General features: G+C 38.8%; 1 protein-coding gene across 4 annotated transcripts in view; it reads right to left on the bottom strand.

The window, feature by feature from the left end:
* Window positions 1-23,077, bottom strand: part of LTBP1 (latent transforming growth factor beta binding protein 1) — a 387,949-nt gene that overhangs the window by 109,748 nt on the left and 255,124 nt on the right. For 2 of the 4 annotated variants that reach the window (XM_028117233.2, XM_028117230.2), the window contains 8 exons: window positions 22,533-22,700; window positions 19,638-19,865; window positions 17,525-17,547; window positions 13,874-13,973; window positions 13,263-13,361; window positions 2,699-2,824; window positions 1,310-1,435; window positions 784-906 (listed from right to left, as the gene is read on the bottom strand). In XM_028117233.2, coding sequence (XP_027973034.2) covers window positions 784-906; window positions 1,310-1,435; window positions 2,699-2,824; window positions 13,263-13,361; window positions 13,874-13,973; window positions 17,525-17,547; window positions 19,638-19,865; window positions 22,533-22,700 — 993 coding nt within the window. The remainder of the gene's footprint in view (window positions 1-783; window positions 907-1,309; window positions 1,436-2,698; window positions 2,825-13,262; window positions 13,362-13,873; window positions 13,974-17,524; window positions 17,548-19,637; window positions 19,866-22,532; window positions 22,701-23,077) is intronic. The other 2 variants (XM_028117231.2, XM_028117232.2) reach the window with 1 other exon arrangement.

Below are 23,077 nucleotides of genomic sequence, written 5' to 3'. Positions count from 1 at the left end.
TGTCCACACAGCCTGGCTCCTCAGAACCATGCTCAGGGGCCCCTGCTCCTCTAGCCGACACGTGTCCACGGCAGTATTTAAGCAGAAGCGCAATATCTTTCTTCAGGTAAATGATTCGTTAAGAAGTACCACGGCGGTTGCGAAAAGAACCTGTGTAACTGGGACACAAACATGAGCAGAAAAATTAAGTGGTTAATCATTCTGGCCATGCTCTAAAAGCTCTTCAGAACTTTTTTTCTTTTTAAATAACACTAGCAAACTCATTGCTGTGGTCGATAATAAAGAAATTTTATCTAGCATGGTTGGAATTTGACCTGCCATTAGTCAGACAGTGCTTCTGTGGAGGGTTGGTAAACAAGTCCCAGAGCACAGGAAAGGAATGTAACAAGGCGAAAAGGTTGGAAACTAAAAATCAACAGCGGGTAAACCTGCACCCAGCTCCCAGATGAATGACCCAGACGCTGGAATTAAGTCTGGGTTTATGCTAAGACACTCTGCAATTAATCATTCTAAAGCAATTCACTCCAAATACGAGGGAAGGCAGATACTGAAGTGGACAAGGAGAATGTGAAGATGGAAAATAATCCAGACCAAGCCACTGAAGGGAGGCAAAGAGGCTGTGAGTCCAGAAGGCAGGAGGAGCGTGGGTGAGAGGCTGGTGTCGCGCACACACTGGCAGAGGAAGCTAAGTACCAGGCTGGGTGCCTGGCAGCCCCAGCTGGGGGCCCAGCCCTGCATTTCAAGGTCTCGTGCACTCCGCACTTGGACGTGGCATAGACTCACCCTCGCAATGGCCTCCCCGGGTCATGCGGTAACCGCTGTCACAGTATTCGCACCTGAAGGCCCCTGCGGTATTGACGCAGTGCCCTTCCCCGCACACATCTGGCCTCAGGCACTCGTCAACATCTACACAAAGCAGAAAACATTGTCGAGTTTTATTTCCCACAACAGAATTTCAAACCTCTCCCATCTCCCAGGTCAGATGGAAGTCAAGAATAAAATAACCCATTCCTACCACAATCTCTTCGATTCGTTTGACATGTTTCAAAAATTGAGTCGTTTTGATTTATGTGGGGCCCAAAACATTTAACACCTTGGGCTCTGCACACATTTGACATTCTTCATTCAAAAGTGTTGGAGAAAACATTCCATTTTTGTATCCTCCAGTATCTAGCAGATGACTATGTCATAAAAGGTGTTCAATAATAAATTCTGGGTTGCCTGAATAAGCAGTAAGATTGATGGGATCTTAGGGGAGCTAACAACCCAGATCTGGGAATTTATGCATCAGGAAGAATACTGCCATTACCTATGCAGTTAGTACCCTCCTCACTGGCCATAAATCCTGCTGGGCAAATACACAAGAAACTTCCCTCAGTGTTTTCACAGCGTCCCTGGGAGCAGAGCTGTTGGACCTGAGTGCATTCATCAATATCTGTTAACAAAAATACAGATAAAAGGATCAGTGCAGTGTAGCATGAAATTCTGTTTCCCTGTCCATAAAATACCAGCGTACTATTCCCTGTGCACCAAATCTTTATAACCGAGGAGAATAGTGAAAGGAGGCATGATCACCCTCCTCAGACACTTGAAGGATGGTTACTGGGAACAGGGAATATGTTTAAGGTGTATTGTTTCAAAAGCTGAAACTATAACCATGACATTGGTGTTTCTGAAAGATAGATCTGGGTCAACACAGAAAGACCCACCGGATACATGGAGTCATCTAAGCAGGGAAATTCGCTGTGGGACCCCCAGGCCAGCTCAGGAGAAACATCCAGAAATATCATGAAAGGGACTCTTCCACTGTGCATGTGGGTGAAGCTAGACAAGATCATCTCAACTGCCCCTTTCAACTTTATATTCTACGGTTCTAAACAGAATACATAGGATGTACACAAATTCAAGAGAAATAGCCATGGGATGGTGCAGGTGGATACTCCTCTTGACCACATATATATACAAAATAACACAAGTCACACATCTTGCATAATGGCATTTAGCACACTAAAGCCATATTAATTGGGTATACACCTTTGTTACTTTATATTAATTGGGTATACACCTCTGTTGCTTTATAATTCTTAGTGCTAAATTTCCTTTTTCTAAAAAAGAGAGAAATTAAATTTAGTGTTAACATATGCACTGAAATGAGTTCCATAATGCTATTATACCTCTGAGATACTTTTTTTTCCAAAGAACCATGGACAAGATCCTGTATTTGTAAATTCATTAACAGTTTTGTGTCAGCTTATTTTCAGTTTAGAAATTGCTCTTAGGAATCAGATTTTATGCACTTACATGAGTATAAGTCTTTATTGCAGTATATATTAATTTTATTTTAGTTTTGCTAAATACATGTTTGTAGGTAGATATTTCTATCATTTTATTATATTATTTTATCTATATTTTATTATATTATTTTATTATACCTAGAAATCTTTGGAAATTTTTTCACCTTTATCTTTTTTTTCCCACCTTTATCTAATTGTATTACATTTGGCCAGGTAGGTAGCATTGAGCCAGGAGATAAGAGCATCCCAGGAGATTAGCAAACCTCTTTTTGGGCTCCCTTAGTTCAGGGATAAAAATTTTTAAAAATTAAACACAATAACATTTCCCATAACTACATAAAACATGTTCTTAATGTGTAAATATTTGATATTTAATAATTTCATCTACTAAAAGCATCTCTTACCAACACATTTCCTCTGTTGCTCACTGAACTTGTAGCCCTCATAGCATATACAGGTATACCTCACGGGCAGGTTAATGCAGTGTCCTGCTCCACAGATATCGGGGTTCACAGTACATTCATTGATTTCTTAAAAATAAATAATAGAGGAAAAAACAGATATCAACTAAGATTTCATTGCTTTCAAACCATTCCTTTGCATTTCCTGATTAGCTTATTGTCAGGTATGTAATTAGAAGACAAAAATCACCTCTAATTTATCCAGAGAAAATAAAAAATTACTTCGAAAAGATACACGCACACTTACGTTTATTGCAGCATTATTTACAATAGCCAAGATACGGAAGAGACCCAACTGTCTACCGAAAGATGAGTGGATAAAGAAGATGTGGTATATATACACAGTGGACTATAACTCAGCCATAAAGAAGAATCAGATCTTGCCATTTTTGACAACATGAATGGACCTAGAGACTATTATGCTAAGTGAAGTAAGTCAGAGAAAGACAAATACCACATGATTTCACTTATATATGGAACCTAAAAACAAAACAAAACAAATGAGCAAACTAACAAAAAAGCACGAATAGACCTATAAATACAGAGAACAAACTGATGGTTGCCAAAGGAGAGGCGGATGGGGGTTGGGCAAGGTGGGTGAAGGGGAGTGGGAGATACAGGCTTCCAGTTACGGAAAGATGAAGTCACTGGGATGAAAGGCACAGCACAGAGAATCTATTTGATGGTACTGCAATAGCACTGGGTGGTGACAGATGGTAGCTGCACTTGTTGTGGGCACAGCATAGCAAAGAGACCTGTCCAATGACTAGATTATACACCTGAATCTAATGCAACAGTGTGTCAACTTTACTTCAACAAAAAAAGATGGTGACCTCTAAAATCAAGTATAAATTTGATTACTTCATAATTGCTCAGTTAGTCTCACCCAAAATCATCAATAACTCCTAATGAAACAACTTCTAAGTTGAACTGGAATGGATAGTAACTCAGAAAAAGGGCACTTTGGAAGTTGTAAGATAATCAATTCTTTCTAACTTCTAAGATGGCCCACAATGAGTTTCTTTTTTTTTTTCCTTTTGGAAATTAATTATTTATTATTATTGTAAAATATATACAGTGTGAAATTTACCATCAGTGACATTTGGTACATTCACCGGGCTGTGCAACATTGAGTTTCTATCCACTCCGGTTCATCTGATATGATGGACTCAGAACCATCAGGTGAGTCCTCCTGATAAGAAATATGTGGTAACTTTTTATTCATTAGCAGGTCAAATTCAGTTTCCAACAACTATGTCCAACCTCCTCCAAAATTTCTCTTTAATTCTCAAGGAAGTTTTACCACTTCTAATCAAAGCCAAACTTTGGGGTGTAACTCACTCTTAATTTACCAATTTCAACATGAGCATATTTATGTTGATAAAGTAGAATCTTCTTCCCGATCTTCTCTGCTAAACTCTTTCCTTGTGCTCTTAATGACTCCTGTGTGAAACTCACTTCTTCTGTAAGGCCTGAGCAGATTGGCCCTGGGTCCTCACTCCATTTGGGGAACACAACCATGGTAGAGGCAGGGTCATAGGAGTCCACACTGAATGAAGGCCATCAAAATGAGCTTCATTACCAAAAGGATACATGACAACTTTAAAGTACCTGAGGACTCAAAAGTGTCCTCCTAAGAGGAATTACTCTCCTAAGACAGTCTGTTTTCAATGATCTTTGTAAGGAGTTATAATGGCATCATGGCGGCGGCGGGGGGTGGGGTGCAGGGCAGGCCAGCTGGTAGGAGCCCAGGTGTGCAGACAGTGCAAACACAAATCTTGCTGCCCTTTCTTAAATCTATAACACAGGGGCAAGTTACTCAAACATTCTATGCCTCACTTCTCTGAATGTAAGATAAATGGGAATAATCAGAGAACCAACCTGAGTGTCAGGTTCAAAGATAAATAATGTGCATAACCCAATGTCTGGCACACTATACAAGCTCAATGAAAGTTAGCCATTAAAGACCTACATGCGAGACCTGAAACCATAAAAACCCTAGAAGGGAGCACAAGCAGTAATTTCTCTGACATCGGATGTAGCAACATTTTTCTAGATATGTCCCCTGAGGCAAGGAAAACAAAAAGCAAAAATAAACTACTGGGACTTTATCAAAACAAAAGGCTTCTACACAGCAAAGGAAACAATCAACAAAACTAAAAGACAACCTGCTGAATGGGAGAAAATATCTGCAAATGATATACCTTGATAAGGGCTTAGTATCCAAAAACATATAAAGTGCTTGTTCACCTCAATACCAAAAAAACAAATAATCCACTTAAAAATGGGCAGAAGACATAAAAAGACATTGCTCCAAAGACCTACACATGGCCAAAAGACACATGAAAAGATGTTTAACATCACTTATCATCAGGGAAAATGCAAATCAAAACCACAATGAGATATCACCACACATGTGTCAGATTGGCTAAAATCGACAACACAAAAAACAAGTGTTGGTGAGGACATGGAGAAAAAGGAACCCTCGTGTACTGTAGGTGGGAATGCAAACTGGTGCAGCCACTGGGGAAAACAATATGGAGGTTCCTCAAAAAATTACAAACAGAACTACCATATGATCTAGTTATTCCACTACTGGGTATTTACCAAAGAAAATGAAAACACTAATTCAAAGGGATACACACACCCGGATGTTTACTGCAGCTTTATTTACAATCGTCAAACTATAGAAGCAGCCCAAGTATCCACTGACAGATGAATGGACAAAGGAGATGTGGTATATATATACAATGGAATATTATTCGGCCATAAAAAGAATGAAATCTTGCCATTTGCAACAACGTGGATGGATTCTAGAGAGCATAATGCTAAGTAAAATAAGTCAATCAGAGAAAGACAAATACCATGTGATTTCACTCATACGCAGAATTGAGGAAACAAAACAAACGAACAAAGGAAAAAAAGAGACAAACCAAGAAACAGACTCTTAACTATAGAAAACAAACTGATGGTTCCCAGAGGGGAGTTAGGTGGGGGGATGGGTGAAATAGGTGATGGGGATTAAGAGCACACTTGTGGTGAGCACTGAGAATTGTTGAATCACTATTTTGTACACCTGGAATAACAATAACAATGTTACCTTGGACTATTATCCCATTGCCATCATAAAGCAAACAATGCTAAAAAGGCATTCGGCCATGGGTGTGTCCAAGTGCCCAGTGTAAGAAGACCAGGGCCTTAAGCACAAGCTACAGCAACAGCCTTCCTGGAGGGGTCTGTGGTTTGAAACAGAAAAACAGGTATGCTACCATCACCAGTAACCTACAATGCATTCTTCATGAGGATGTGAAAAAACAGTGCTTTAACAAAGACTCCCTATGGAAATGACCCAACTTAGGGCTGAGGTTGCTTTCCAAAAACCCAAACCACATTATTCATTTCTCATCAAGTGTTATTCACTGTGCTGTGACTTTAAGACAATTGGTGCAAATCATTTGGAAAGTTGCTAGACTTTAAAAGGAAGCATATGAATACAGAGCTGCAGTATCTACTTGGATGTCACGCATTTACAAATTAATACCTTTAGTGAGCCTATTTATGCTAATTCACTATCAGAAAAATAGACTGGCTTAGTCTGTGTAATGTAAAGTCACAGAAAACATACCGTAATTCAAAAGGCTAAAGACATGGGTAATTAACATGACTGCTTAAAGTTAAGTGACTGGCAGTAATGCAAAAAATGAATTATGAAACATATAGAGCATAATTAAGCATTGACAGGATAGGAAAATGCTGATTTGTTAAAAAAAATATAGTTGGTTACAAATACAGAATATAATCTAAATTACAATATTATACAGAAAAGAAGACAGGAAAGAAAGAAATCTCAATGTTATGATTATGGGGATTAGTATTTTCTGCTATATTTTTCGGCATTTTTCAAAATTTCTACAATGAGCATGTATGATTACTTTTATAATCAGAAGTCTTCCTTAAAAAAAATGATCATTTCTATGCCACAAAAATCTGAAGGTAAAAGGTAATCTTCTCTAGGTTATAATCCTAGACACTTAGGTAAGAGTTCTCCTCTGTGTTTATAGGAATTCTTTACTAGAACAGTGTGAAAATCACATCTCTAACCATCTATTCCATATTGTAGGAAGACACCTTCTCTGAAAATTATTCGTATTTACTTTTCTCGATTATCTTTGTGATTACTGATCTTCCTCTAGAGTTTTCTCTGCCATTTTCATAAAACAGAAAAGACATATTGATCAGATTTGCAAAAAGAAAGATCAGAAGATGAATTAATACAGTCAGGCAAGGATTCACAAGTTCAAAGGCTATAAATCTGGGGTTTTCATGCAACACCGGAGCGTGACTCACTGCCCCAACGCCCATACATACCAACCTGTTGATTACCAAATATCTATAACTTTTCAAGCATAGCTTTAGAATGGAAGTTTTACATGTGTGAACAAAAATCTTCAAAACTATGTGATATTTAATTCAAATATAATACATTCTTACACCACAGTCTGCCAACATATTTAAATTGTTTCTTTTTACATCAGCTCTAAAATAGGAGAAATACTTAAGAAGTATACTGCTTAGTCTTAGGAAATGAAGTGAATATAATGGCCTTACCTTCCATTTTAGTATCTTAAATAGAAGCTATGAGGATATTTATGAGGCATGTTTGAGGATCTTTAGCTGATTACCTCACAGATAAAGTATATAGAGATATAGCTTAAAAAGGTTGATCCCATCAAAAACTAATGATGTATGGTGATTAACATAACAATAAAAAATTTAAAGGAAAAAAAAACACCACCTTTTTGCACTAAAAAAAAAAGGGTTATTCCCAGTTGGCAGGGCACTAACATATGTTAAGAAAATGTTACTCTGACACCACTAGAGGGTACTAAGAGATACATCAAAGGAGTGGAGGGACATGTACTAAAATATACTTGATTTTCTACCCCGTTTGTCCCATTTTTTTATATAAGTGATTAATTCATATAACTTTCATCAGTTTGGCCTCAGAGCTTCCTTCCATCCATCTGTGAGGCAGGACTCCACCCTTGTAAGTAGAAAGAAGAGTTGTAACACCTTCAAAACACCTCAGAACTTTTAAAACAAGTCTCCTAATCACCTCTTCCTGTGCTTTCCCCTCCTTTTCTATTAGATTTTCATTCTCCAGGATGTATTACACAGAAAGGCGAGTCCTGAGGTATTGTCTTGAGGAAGAATTGGAAAAATTCTCTCATTTTTCCATGTTTTTTTAGGGAAAAGACATTATGTTTTTTATTTTTCTAAGAGGTCACTCATACATAGGGATGTGAACCTGTTTCCACATAATGAATCAGCTTATGCTGAAATGTACATTTCTTTGAGCAGACTGTGTGGACATAAGCACAAGAATTATGGCAAAGCCTCACATAGGAAGCACTAATTATCGGTCTCCAGGGTACTCTAGTTAATGAAAATGTCTAGTCTTCTTTAACATGTTTGGTATCCCAAAGAGATCATCAAGATGCTCTTCCCACTGGATTCATCCCTAATGCCCACCACATGTCCCCTGGTCCTCAGGACCACCTGACACTTTCTTACTCTCTGTGCCCCTGAGACAACTTTAACTTTCACCAGGTCAAGGACCGTATTCTGTTTCTTTCACCAGAGTGCCATTTAAAACCTGGAAAAAGAGCCATGACCAAAAGCCAGTGGAAAACCAAATACTCTACTTATCCCAGCAACAAGGCCAACAGTGGATTTAAGAGTTTGGTATCTTTATTATATTTTTTTTAAAAATGAAAAAGAAAGCTTTTTGCCAAAATATGAAAATGAGTATGCTGACCTTTCGCTTTTTTCCTCATCAGATGATTACTCAAAGTAAATTAATAAATAAATTAATTAATTAATAAAGCCTGGAAATATTAAAGTACAGTGATTTTACATGAAAAAAGGAGTTCATTTTCCATCAGCATACATAGCTTACTGAAGCCGTAAGGACGCCGGCAATACGCTTTAGGAACAAACATTTTTTAAAGGGGTCAATTCTGAGCTCTGGAAAAGCTCTGATGAGCAAATAGTTTTTATAATGTTTGGGCCATGATAATTACAAAGGTTTCCACATGGTAGTCATGGAAGTCAAAGAATAATTTCTGGCTGTTATTCGAGGGCCATGGAGGAAGTCTGGGTAGAAGAGGAGGAAGGCATCAAATGTTAACTCATGGAAAGGTTTACAAAAATGCCCCAGCTTCCTAGCTGCCCCATAATGAGCATAAATTGTCCCACAACAATTGAAACAGATGTTTCCACTTTGTAAATATTTGCCAGAGGTTTGATTTTCCAACCTACCCTTGAGCTATTAAGACACTATGCTAAATCAAGAATTTATATGCTGAAATGTATAATTTATTTGGAAACAGTATGCCAATAATGTCGCAAGCCACCAAATCAGCTGTTAAGAGTGGAAAATATCACACTTATGTCCTGCAAATATGTGGCTCACTTTATAATTATAACATGTCAAAGTGTGTCTGAAGAAATCTGCAAAGGCTCCTTCCAATCTCACCACCATAAAGATATTGTCACTGAGCAATGTGGAGCTGATTTGTTTATTTTAGATTCCTATGTAATATTCTATTCCTTTCTTCAACTTGTGAGACAAACGAACAGTGACAAGTAAGATTTACCTCCTCTGTGTTTTAGGGGAAAAAACCATTGTGTAACATTCCGGACAGAGCTGATCGGATTGCTCCCTCAATCTACATGTTTGGCTCTCATATCAAATCAATGGGAACATCTACAGTTTAATTTAAATTTGATATAAAACAGTCTTCTTGTTCTAGTGTAGATTACTGATGATTGCGTAGCTCTAAAGTTGCAAACCATTTTAATTCAAAGACTATAATATTCTCCCTATGGATTATTTCAGAAAGATTCTTCTACTATAGGAAGTAGGAACACCTACAAATGTTGCATAAAATTTTAACGTCACTTTTTTTCTGGAAGGAAATATTCATGCTTCAAACATGCGATAGCAGATGTTGGCCGTGTATCTCTGCCAAACTCGAATTAAGCTGTCTTCTAACAACTTCATACAGCACAGCTACGTTTTTTTTGTTTTTTTTTTTTTTTAAATCAGCTCTGTAGTTCAGTTGAAGCTAAGTAACTTCAATTTGTTATTCCTCACACGGAATAACATTTGCATTTAAATGGAAAAACTGCATTTATCTAGCCAAACTTAACCCCTACAAAGCTAGCTTGCAAGAAGTCCATCCATTGAAGTCAGCCATTGTTAAAAAAGCACAAAACTGTATTTATACACTGGAAAACAGAAATATAGAAATACAGTATTTAAACCTAGTACATTACATTGTCACACTGCAATTTTCCTTTTTAATAATATGAGGTCAACAGTGAGAAGATCCTTGCTGTCCAAGATGGTGTATTACATCGTTGTGTATGTTACAGCGCATAGCAGAGCCTCTCACAGATGTGCTTAATAAAGCGAGCAGACACATAAATGACTTCAGAATAGAGAAACGGTTTTAGCCATGGCCATTAAAAAACAAACACTACCGTATCATTGTATCACTCTAGAAGCACTAAGATCTGATATTTCTCTATCACTTAACTCAATATTAAAAGTAAAATCAAAGAGTGGTTGCAATGCAGTAACTGGGGAAGGCTATGGCTCTGGCTACAGGTGCCCTGAACTGGGTAAAAACACACTGTGGTCCATGATGCGACTCCACACTCCTCTGTCGAGTACATTTCATCTTGGAACACACAGGTGCTTTTTAAAAACACCTTCCAGGGGTGCCTGGGTGGCTCAGTTGATTAAGCGACTGCCTTTGGCTCAGGTCATGATCCTGGAGTCCCGGGATCGAGACCCACATCGGGCTCCCTGCTCAGCAGGGAGTCTGCTTCTCCCTCTGACCCTCTTCCCTCTCGTGCTCTCTATCTCTCATTCTCTCTCTCTCAAATAAATAAATAAAATCTTAAAAAAAAATAAAATAAAATAAAAACACCTTCCAGGGGTACCTGGGTGGCTCAGTTGGTTAAGCATCCAACTCATGATTTCGGCTCAAGACCAACATCAAGGGTCCTGAGATCAAGCCCCGTGAGGGGCTCTTCGTGGGCTTGGAGCCAGCTTGGGATTCTCTCTCTCTCCCCCTCTCCCTCTCCATCCCCCACCCCCATCACCCCGCCCCATCCACTCTGCACATGCACTCTGTTTTTCTCTCAAAAAAACAAAATACTTTCCAGTCTGACATCTCAGTTCAAATATCTAAGAGAACTTACATCCACATTTTTGAGAAAATAGCCAAAAGTTTTTTTAACATATAAAAATTACATATTTTATATAATTTATTTTACATATTTTATGTAATTGTACTGTTTTCAACATAAAACATATACATATTTAAGGTGTACAACTTAATGTTTTGATATACACACACATGGTGAAATGATCGCTATAATTTGTCTAACACACCAAGCACATTTTTACTTGAAAAATTATACATATCATGTTTCTGAGGAAAGAATATTTTAAGAAAGTCTGCAAATTCCTCTATTAACTTTTTGTTATACACAGCCAACCTCATCCTGACCTTAAGTTGGCATGATACATCTTGGTGATCTTTTTCTGACTATAGAATATTTGCCCATTATACAGTATATGGAAAATAGAAAATATTCTACCAATACCCCCAAACCTCTTGGATCCTACTATAAAAAATAATCACTGCTAATATCTGGCATATTTTCTTCCAGTATTTTCTCAATGTATAAGTCTTTTTTATATAACTGGTAATAGTATTCTACATTCCTGCATTTTCATATACTTCATCTCACGTTTAACAGTATTTTGTGACCATTTGCTGCTAGATTTTAATAAAAATTCTTCAAAAATACTGCATTTGATGGCAGCATCATGTTCTAATGCATAGATGTAACATAATTATCTACTTCCCCATAGTTAAATGTTTAGATTGTTTCTACTTTTTCTCTATTCTACCTGGTGCTGTGGTAAGTATCCATTTATATAAACATTATCTCAGTCTTTAGGGACATTATTTCCTCACACTAGATATTTTAATATAGGATTACTGGGTCAAAAGTTCTGAACATTTTTTTAAAAAAATTTATTTATTATTTATTAGAGAGCGAGAGAGAGAGAAAGAAACAGCATGAGAGGGGAGAGGGTCAGAGGGAGAAGCAGGCTCCCCACTGAGCTGGGAGCCCGATGCAGGACTCGATCCCAGGACTCCGGGATCATGACCTGAGCTGAAGGCAGTCGCTTAACCAACTGAGCCACGCGGGTGCCCCTGAACATTTTTTTTTTTCTTCAAAGATTTTACTTATATTTGACAGAGAGAGAGACAGCGAGAGAGGGAACAAGCAGTGGGAGTGGGAGAGGGAGAAGTACGCTTCCCGCGGAGCAGGGAGTCCAACGCAGGGCTCGATCCCAGGACCCTGGGATCATGACCCGAGCCAAAGGCAGACGCTCAACAACTGAGCCACCCAGGCGCCCCTGAACATTTTTAAAATTCTTGATACATTATGCCAGTTTGTGCTTTCCAGAAACGTTGACCAGTTTACATTCCTTTTGGCAATGTGTTTGACTTCAATTTTACTCTAGTAAAAATTAAATGCTAATTTGATAATAATTATTTTAATCTGCATTTCTTTGATTACTGGTTGACATTTCCTATTATATGTTTTTCTATAAATTATCTGATTATATTATTTCCCCATTTTTCTATTAGTATTTTTATTGCTGATCTATAAAAGCTCACTATACATCAAGGATATTAACTCTTATGCTGTTGGTTTGTTTCACATTATGATAAATGTTTATAATGTGTCACTGATTAAAATTATCATAAAGAATTTTGAAAATATATAAAAATATATCAGAGAACAAAGATTATCCACGATCCTATTAACTGGTGATGAACACTTTGATGTACTTTTTTATTTATTTTTTTGTGTTTTATTTATTTAAGATTTTACTAATTTATTTGAGAGAGAGAGAGAGTACAAGCAGGGGGAGTGGTAGAGGGAGAGGGAGAAGCAGGCTCCCCACTGAGCAGGGAGCCCGATGTGGGGCTCGATCCTAGGACCCCGAGATCATGACCTGAGCCGAAGGCAGATGCTTAACTGACCAAGCCACCCAGGCACCTCTTTGATGTGCTTTCTGTCTCTCTTTCTGTGTTTGTAAACATTTAAAAAATAAAATTGGAATCATACTGTGTTCTGTATTGCTCATTTTGCCATAAGCATCTCCTCATGACATTAAATATTCTTTTACAACATTAACAGCTATGTAATATTTCACTGTATATGTACCATAATTTATTTAAATGCTCCTCCTTTTTAACAGTATTTAGATTATTTCCAAGTATTTGCTATTATGACTCACCCTGCCATGAGCAATCTCATACATTTGACACAACTGTGATACTACATTTAACAGGAGGCTCACCCCTATGTCTCCCGCACAGGCTGTGGAACAGAATACCATACCTACCTGTTACTTGAGTAGGTGCAATCACTTGGCTGGCACTTGATGTAGAAGCTTCAGGAGCTACTTCCACAGGCACAGGAGGTGATGTTTTTTCAATCACTACTACATGAGGAAAGAGGGGATGAAAAAAGTTAAAGCCTGTTAGGTGCTTTGAGATCCCATCCCAAAAATGCAAGCATAATTTAATTCTAGTAACATACCACAGTCGTGCTTGGATAATTAAAGACTCTTAGAGATCCCTAAAGCTCCTGGTATTAATCTATAGCCTCAGTTTCAACATTTAGTAAGAAAATATGAGAAGAATTCAGAAGCCAAGAAAAATGACACTTCATCAAATGATGACCTTCAAAAGTGTTCTAATAATATATACCTACTCCTGGCCACAGAAAATCGTGAGAAACTTACCTTCCTTTTAGTCTTCTAAAACTTACATGACCATCCCCACACTAACATTACAAGTATATTAATATACTTAAGTGTATGTTTCACATGGCATTTCACATATGAATTCTAATGATTTATCAAACTTTAAAATCAAAGACAAAAGAATCCTTATCTTACTCTTTTATTCACTGATAATACTCTTACAAATAGCACAGATCAACAGAGGTTACCTGGAAACTGTGGGTGCAGATGAATAGTTGAGATGCCTGGAGAGAGCTGGGGTTGACCAGGCTCAACTTTGGTGTTCTCTTGATCCAATGAAGGTATTTCCTGGGTGGTTGTATTAAAAAGAAAAAAAGAGAGAGAGAACTTAAAGTAGGAATTATCTTTAATGTTCACATATTACTATCTTTATTTAATTCTACTCTTAGAAAGGCAACAAATATCACAGTACATTGGACAACAACCTGCGCAATCATGTGGGGAAAAAAAATACACATACAAAGTGTTGCTGAGCCACTTTTGTAGCAAGCCTTTGATTCCCCCAACAGCGCTGACCCACGTACACACCCTCACCCATGGCCCAGGGGCCCAAAGCAAAAGGTCCCTTCAGACGTTGTAAACAAATGCGTTGGCTCAGGGGCCAACATCTGGTCTCAAACAAGGCAAAACTAACCCCAAAGGAAAACTAAACTATCCTCTCCTGGACATGGTGCTCTGCCCTAGGAAGATGACCAGCCACACTTTGCAGAGTAACTAATGGGTACTGCACATGTGTCATAACCAAGAACGTACAGTACATTAAAATATTTTAAGCCAGGCAGTCATTAAGGCCTTTCTGAACCTCCCAACCAGGAACTTTGCACCTCCAGCTCTCAGCATAGGGGTAGTCAAGCACAGCAACAAAAACAGAGGGGCTTGGACAAGCACCCAGGGCTTCCTCACGCATAGGTTGCCCCCTCTCGTCCCCCAGACCAGAGGTGAAGAAACAGGCTTGCGGCACCTGTGGCTCAGCTTCTAGTTACAGCTGCTCAGGGCTCCTGCAGACTGAACTGTGAGGCCAGCAGACACACACAGTGGGGCCAGCGTGCCCGTGCCACCATATCCTTAGAAGTGTTCATCAGGTTACTTGGTCATGGCTGCCCAGCACACCACTGCCATCTTCCCGAAAGCTCACTCCCCAGGTCTGTTTCCCTCTTCATCGTTGTCCTAACTTCAATTATCTCCTTTTCTGCTTTTTATAAAATAGATAACCTCTCTGAGTATCTCATCAAAAACCCAAATTCGTAGGCGTGAGTATTTACAGTGTGACTCCATTTAGATCTTCCACCAGCACCTCAAATCCATCCCCTCCAAAGCCCTGCAGGTTCTCATTCCAAGGTCTGCATTTCTGTCAAGGCCACAGGGATTAAACTGGCCAGGTTTCAAGTCACCTTGTGGTCCTTGCTCTTTCATTCTTCATTCCAAGCTCTGCCCATCTGCACTGCTCTTGATGTTTGTTGACCTTTCCGTACCCATAGCCCCCACTGTCCTGGTCTGGACTCTCTTTCTCGTCCTGTTTATTATAATTATCTAATTGGTTTCTTAAGCTCCCTCTGTCTCCCTGTATCAGTTAATCCTGCCGTGATTCATCTTCTAGAAGGACTGAGCATTTATTACTTTTTCCCACATTTTCCCTTAAGAATACGGACTAATCGGGCGCCTGGGTGTCTCAGTTGGTTAAGCGACTGTCTTTGGCTCAGGTCATGATCCCGGAGTCCTGGGATCGAGTCCTGCACCAGGCTCCCTGCTCAGCAGGGAGTCTGCTCCTCCCTCTGACCCTACCCCCTCTTGCGCTCTCTCTCTCTCAAATAAATAAATAAAAAATAAAATAAAAAGAATACAGACTAATCTTCCATTACCTATTAAAGGTGACCTCAATCAGTCTCTCAATTGCAGCCCATTCCCTGCAGCCCATGGTCAATGCCAGCAAGAAGCAGACCATCATCAGATGTTTATGGATTCCTGAAACTTACAGAAAGAATTTCCCCCATCAGCACGGGACAGCAGACTTCCTCATCAATGCTACTTCTCCACTTGACAAGTAGAGTCGAGAGAGAGGAGCACGGTATCTCGCCACTGATTACAACTGCCATTTGGATTCCAAGCCTTCCAAAGCAGCCCCAAGTTCTCCTTCCAACCAAGCCTCTCCTGCTCCCCTAACTGACCTCTTGCTGTCTCCTCCATCGCACCTTTGCACATATAATTTCCCACCCACGGGCTACCCCGCTTTCTCTTCATCCATTTTTAGTATCATGAGACCTCTGTGAGGAGTCAAGACCGCAAAGACTATGACTGCATTTTTCCCACTGCCTCGTCTCCAAAAAATTTACAATGTAAGTATAGAAGAAAATGTTCAGGCCCTCTTTCAGATCCTTAGTGAGAGTTACCATAAACTCCATCCTCAACAGTGAAGAAAACAGAGATTATTAAATAAGATGAGGTTGGGCGCCTGGGTGGCTCAGTCGTTAAGCATCTACCTTCGGCTCAGGTCATGATCCCAGGGTCCTGGGATCGAGTCCTACATCAGGCTCCCTGCTCAGCAGGAGACCTGCTTCTCCCTCTCCCACTCCCCCTGCTTGTGTTCCTGCTCTCGCTGTGTCTCTCTCTGTCAAATAAATAAATAAAATCTTTAAAAATAAATAAATAAATAAATAAGATGAGGTTATCAGGGAGCTGGCTGGTCTGTTCATGCCTTGAATGATTCCTTCCCCATATCAACCAGAACTGAATTCAAAATCAACAAAATTGCAAACTACTGCACACTACTGACCTTTAGAAACACAATCCAGGAGCTGTAAATGTGCGTATAAAATATGCATATGTGTTGTACTTCTTTTGGGGTCAATTTAACAATGCTCTTCTTTGTTGGGTGCTGTCACTCTAAAATCCTACTTCTTTGTTGTCTGGATTCTTTTAGCACTTAGGTTAGAACTCTGAAGTTATTCTATCCTATATGCATAAGCTAAAAAATTTTAAAACTATTTATAGTAATTTATATGTGTTTGTGCCATTTAAATTCTAACACTTGTCATTCTTGTCTACTGAGCGATATATAAATGTATGAAGATTTAATAACGATCTAATTTTCATGTTATTAAAGAATCAAAGCAAGATTCAGATGGGGAACAATATTACATAAACAGGACTTAGATCCAGCAAATTTCTATATTTCCTATGAATAAATCTCACAATTCATGGTCCCATTTTATGCCAAAAAACCAATAGGCTGACTAAATACTTCTCTGAAATTTCTAAGAACCAATATTCTAGTATTGAAATGTAACTTCCAAGAGTAAGCTCTGTTCTTCTTTTAATGTAATCAAACACGCATGTTAAATTTTAGCTGTTACTGGAACACTACATCAAAAACTAATGATGTAATGTATGGTGATTAACATAACAATAAAAAATTTAAAAAAAATTTTAGCTATTACTTAAGAAGAACTTCACTCAGTATATATGCACCCTAAGAATTTACAAATGCATGTACACACCGGAACCTTTCCTTCCGTCCACAGTCCAGGCCACGAACTGACTTGAATTCTGTGTAAGCCTCTGATTCCTTCAGTGCCACCTTTTTCTCTCACTAGAATTTAAGTTCCATGAGAACAAGGAGTTTTGTCTGATTTGTTCTCGATTGTTTTCTTAACTCAGGATAGTGCCAGTTATGTAGCAGGGGCTCAATCAATATTTCTTGAATGAATGCTTTATTTCCTCAAACCAAATAATGAATAATAGGCATGTTACTGTATTTAAGTCTAAAAAAATCCATATGTATTCTAAAAGGAAATCATTGTGACAGTAAAAAGACAAAGACCTGCAAATAATGAATGAATTACCTTCTCAGGGGGTACAGTTGCCACTAAAACCAGAAAAGAAAGGAAGACGTTAGTACAATTGAAGTCAATTCACCACATGATAAATTTGTAAAAAAACGAGAGAAGTCCACTGCCACTCCAAAAGGATTAAAAATGAAACAAAATCAAATGCAGAATTATTGTCATCTACCATTTTGGGGAATTTTACACATGACCAAAAGACAAACTCTCCATGCTGTATCATTCCTTGGCTACAAAAGTTCAGGTAGATGTGATAAAATTGTTTCCAACTCCCTCATTAACTGAAAAGGTTAAAGGAAACAATACTTCCTGGTACATTACTTTATGTCTAATCTCAATTTTATGGAACTTCCCACATCAAAAAAGCATTTTCATTAATTGGCCACATACTTATCCTTATCATAATATATAATACTTGATGTTAATGTTAAAAAAGAAAGCCACTTATTTCAATAAGAGATCTAAAACCGGGTACTGTACTCCTAGTATGTATTGAAGCCCTGTGAGCATCGTATGATAAACTAACTAAATTAGAGAGAAAGAACTCATAGGCCAATAAAATCTAATTAGAGATTAGCATCAATATGTTGAACAGATTACATATTACACAGTCATGACATTATTGTGAAGCGGTGGGAGTGGTTATGCCTTTGGATTTAGAAAGACTTGCTTCTCATTAATCAGTCCTTAGTATTAGTCCTCAAGCTTATGATTAACAATTACTGGGGTTTTTCTCATTAGTCATCATCCCCATAAACATCAGTGTTCACTGTCGGTAGATGTCTAACTTCCAAAAGCAATCAGGACACCAGATAGCTTATCACTGCTGCTATATTCTTGTGGTTGGAACAGTCAACTAACGGTCGGCCCTGCGTAACCCACCAAAGAAGTCTTGAGGCAGAAGCTGGACCAGAGCCCATTTCCTCCTGCCTGTGCAGAGCAGGAGTAGTTGCAAACATCTGGCCATGATACCCCGTGCAGAGGAGCAAACCGGTCAATACTGTCAATTCTAGGGGAGGTCCTCCCTGCTCTGCCTAACAAGAAGGGCCACAAGTGAGACAGTGAAATAAAACAGGCCAGAACACAGAAAGATTCAAAGCCCTGGAAAAAGACCTCTCTAGAAGGCAGCTTGGCCAAGTTCCTGATTCTCCACTAACCTAGATACCTTCTCTCCTCACAAAATCCATAAATGGGCACCTTAAATTCTGACCCAACAAACTGTGAGAAGCCAACAGGGGCTTCATTAAAGAAAATATATATTCTGTACAAATCTAAAAATGTTTATTCTTTCTATCTGGGGGAAACATTTTTAGGATAAAAAAGATATTCAAGGAATTGGAGATGCTGGCTTTTATCTAGAGACAAGGTCAATTGTCTCTAGGCTCCTAGAATATAAAGCCATACTCGCTTTCTTGGAAAAATGTGCTCCTTGGCCCCATTACATACTCTTCATATGACACTTGGCAAGCCGTATTCCCTCTCTAGGTCTCAGGCTTCTCAGAAAGTCAATGAAAGGACTGTGCGAGGAGACTTCCAAGATCCCTTTGATGGATTCTCCTGTCCTCCTCCTTGGAGCGCCATCATCCCTGACTGTCCATTGCCCTCTATTTCATGGAAGCTCAGTCAATGCTTTAACTTCTTTAAGTCTGTGGATTCGTCTTTGTAAAGTACATAACTATTTATTAAATGGCCCTCTAAACAAAGAAATGAATTAAGACTATTCCCTAAATGATCTGAATTACCCATCAGGAATAAACACCAAGAAAAAGTAGCCCCCAGCATGTCCTGAGATCACCGTGGAATAGCGTTAGCTGCTACAAACCTATTACTCTACAGAGGTGGTTCTCAACCAGAGGTCATTTTACCCTACAGGGACATTTGGCGGGGCTGGACACCCTTCTGGTTGTAACACCTGGAAGGGGGGGCGGTGCTACTGGCAACTAAAAGTTCGAGGCCAAGGAGGGGGCTGAACATCCTACCACGTACAGAGAAGCCCCTCACTAAGAATTATTCTGAAGTATCAATAGTGCTGAGGTTAAAAACCCTATTCTAGAAGGGTATTGACAGGGAAACCAAGACACACAAGACCTCCTCGATCTATTTTCACTCTCACCTTCTGGCTCCGCCACTCCTGGCCCGTGTTCCTGGGAGAAGGTCAGGGCCTCCACTGGCTCTTCCTTGGCTGGGAGAGGTGGAGGATGAGTACTTTTAGCAACAGGTTGAGTGTTCTTTGGCTTGACAAATACAGGTCCTTTACCTACATGGTGATGGATTGGCCTGCGTCTATGAACGCCAGAAACCGTATAACCCATTCCACCAGGACAGATTTCCTTAAAAGCAGCTAGATTTGGGATGGGAAAATATTCCTTTTAAAAATCTAAAAGTGCAAACTTATACAGAGGAAAATATCATGATGAGTATTTCTTAATAAATCACCATTAATATAGTTACATTTAAAAATTTCAAAAACAGACGCATAATGCTTGAATTTCTGTTAAACTTACATATTTACAGAAAAAACCCAACCCTTTCTTTTACTCAACATTTCTCCATCTGTTAATTCCTTATCAATATTATATTTATAGCATATAGAGAGCATATATTTATATTATATATATCAGCAACCAATTAGGAGATATCATATATACATTTTCTATATTTAATTTTCTCTATCATATTATATATCACATATATGAAATATATGTAATGTATTAGGAGGTTTTCATGTACAGAAGATACTATATATATTATATATATTTCATAGGGTATGTGTATAAGATCAGCAAAAACCAGGCTTTCTTCTTTTCCTCCTGCTTTGGTATAATTGCATTAGTTATTAACAAGGAACTCAATAACATCTCTCTAAGCTAGATGACTAGCAAGAAGGTTAAAAGAGAAAAATCAATCACTAGTCAGGGAAATGAGAGGCTGAAATGTTCATAATTTGTTTCCAGTTGAAGAATCCAAAGGACTCAGCCAGAATGGAGCATATCAGCTGATATGGTGAGGCTGGTGAAGAAGGACTGAAAAGGGGAGTGTTTTTGAAGAGAAAGTCTCAGGATAGTGAGAAGAAATCCAGCAAAGTAAGACATACTAAAGGGATGATGGATAAAAGTCAAGAACAACAGGACATGCCAAGTCAGAATGGAGTTATTTTCAAAAAAAGGGATGAGTAGGCAACAGCCTGATCTTGACCAGCTGGCTTAACTATCCAGAGGACAAGGAGATGTTCGGTGCCCCGAGACTGCTACCCTTGCCAGGAAAGTGGTCTTGCCTGTTAAAAAAAAAAAAAATGTAGACTGGGCCCATAGGACTTGCTAACCTCCACTGCATCATCTCCAGGAATAAGTAAAGGAGAAGACAGGGGTGGTAAGGCAGTGTGTGGCCTGAGAAGGAAAATCTACCTAATCCCTTTGGTGTTGCTATTGGAGGCAAGTTACCAAAGGCAGACACTAAGGAGCTTATGGTCAACTTTTTTATTTCTACTTTTCAAATTGAAAGTAAAATAAGTCATTTCTCACTTCTACTCAACAAGAGATCTCCTATTGAATGTTCTGGACCTAAAATTAGTTCTCAATAAAAAGGAAACTCTAAAATTCTCCTTGAAGCACGCTAAAACATTGTTTTTCTAAGGATCACACATTAAATGGTGGAACCTCATTCTTAAATTTAACTATGAAATACAATTCTTACTTGAAAGAACAGATGTTTCCAGAAGAAAACATGTTTTCCGATCAAATATTTGCAGTATTAATGAGTAAATGTTGTGAAAATCACCATATAACCAAAAACTGGGTAAGTACAAAAAGTTTGTCTTTAATGTTATTTTCCAAATTTAGTTACTGGATGTTATGGAGGAGTCGCCCTGTGTTATATTCACCATCTTGATTTATGTTTCATGTAAGAGTTACAAAGCTATTAAAATTGAACTTGAAGAGAAATGGGTCTATAAATTATGAAGGTCATTTATTTCATGGATTATTACCTTTTAATCACTAGTAGTTCAGATCCCACAGGGGGATACTAGGCCCTTTTGAAGGTGTCTAAATTTATACAGTCTACTAAAATACCATCAGCATTATACTATCCTCCGCCTTACCAATTCTTTCTGATCCTAACCACCAACAAAGGTGGATTATGAGATTTAAATTTATACTTAAACCATGTCTGCTGCTGTGTAAGCTACAGCTTTGAGACATTCAGTAGTCCTGTGAGAGTTGATGCACTTCTCTAGGTGGGAAGCATCTTAATCAAATAAGCACCTGATGAGACTTTTTTATGGCCATCACATGCCTGTGAAATAGGGACCACTCCTCCTTTGATAATGCCATGCCTGGTATTTGCAGGGTGTGTTTCTTTCTCTTCCACTTAATTCTGCTTGATCCTGCTTGAGAAGTTGAGGACTCCTTGGTCGGAGTAAGGCACTGAGAGAAATATATTTACCCTTTCAGGGCATTAGGCAAATATGTACCAAACTAAAGCATAAGGAATAATCAACTTCCATTAATATTCTGACTTGGAAGTTCCTCAGTGCACTGGCAGGATCTGCCCTTGCGTTATTAATCTTCACAGCACAAATTCAATCATGAAGATAATTCCCTCCATTTCCAAGTGGAGAAAGTGACGAGCACATGTTCAACCAGTGAGTGAGTGAGTCAACCCGCACAGGGGATCGTGGCCATGCATGTGACACACGGCCAGTCGTTAGGAGAGCACATGGCCCATCTGGTCTCTTCACACTTTTAAACACCAGACTTAGGGTCCCACAAAGTAATGGCTTTTCTTAACATTCAAGAGGAAGTCTCATGTTACACAGAAACAGGAAAATATCTCTTCTACTGATTCAACCTTCTATGGTCATGGTTTGTACAAAACTAGTAAAAAATACACTGTATTATTTACACATCGATTAAAAGATGGAAACCAAAAAGAACACAAACTGCCAAAGTCCTCCTGTGTCCTTGTGTGGCTGGCAAGGAATATGAGCGTGCAGCTGGTCATGTCTTACCTGTGCCCGGAAGGGGACATTTCTCACAGTGTGGGCCCCAGGCCTTGCCCACACTACAACAGCAGAGCTGCTTGGTGAGGTGAACAGACAGAGGGTGCATACACTGCCTTCCGGAACTGACAAGACGGTAACAGGGCCCTTTCTCTTCAGAGAGCACAGGGGTATCCGCTGAAGCAGAGAGATAAGGCCTGATGTCACCGAAGAAACAACAAAAGACTACATCGACTTTTCTTGGCATAGTAAAACGAACCTTTAAGTCTGGATTAGACACCATACTTCAGAATAAATTTGTGTAGATTCAGGGCATTGCCTTTCCTGATTTAGAGTCGTTTACCAAATATGTTTTAGGTTTTAGAATCAGGGCCCCAAGCGTCCCCGTCCCTATCTGGTCCCTTCTTCCATTCTAGCAAGCATTAGATCAGGTACGTGTGCATGATGTAAAAAGAAACCATTTCAAGCAAAATCAACTGCCCAACAAAACCTAGGTACCTATTATCAAAATCACTACGCCATTTATTTTCTTGTATTTAGCCATAACACAGGTA

Source organism: Eumetopias jubatus, unplaced genomic scaffold (assembly GCF_037043125.1).
Source record: "Eumetopias jubatus isolate StellerSeaLion01/CBP00866 unplaced genomic scaffold, mEumJub1_p1.0 scaffold_9, whole genome shotgun sequence".
Lineage (NCBI taxonomy): Eukaryota > Metazoa > Chordata > Mammalia > Carnivora > Otariidae > Eumetopias > Eumetopias jubatus.
The sequence above is the reverse complement of the archived record's forward strand: the minus strand, read 5'-3'. Positions and strand labels throughout refer to the sequence as shown.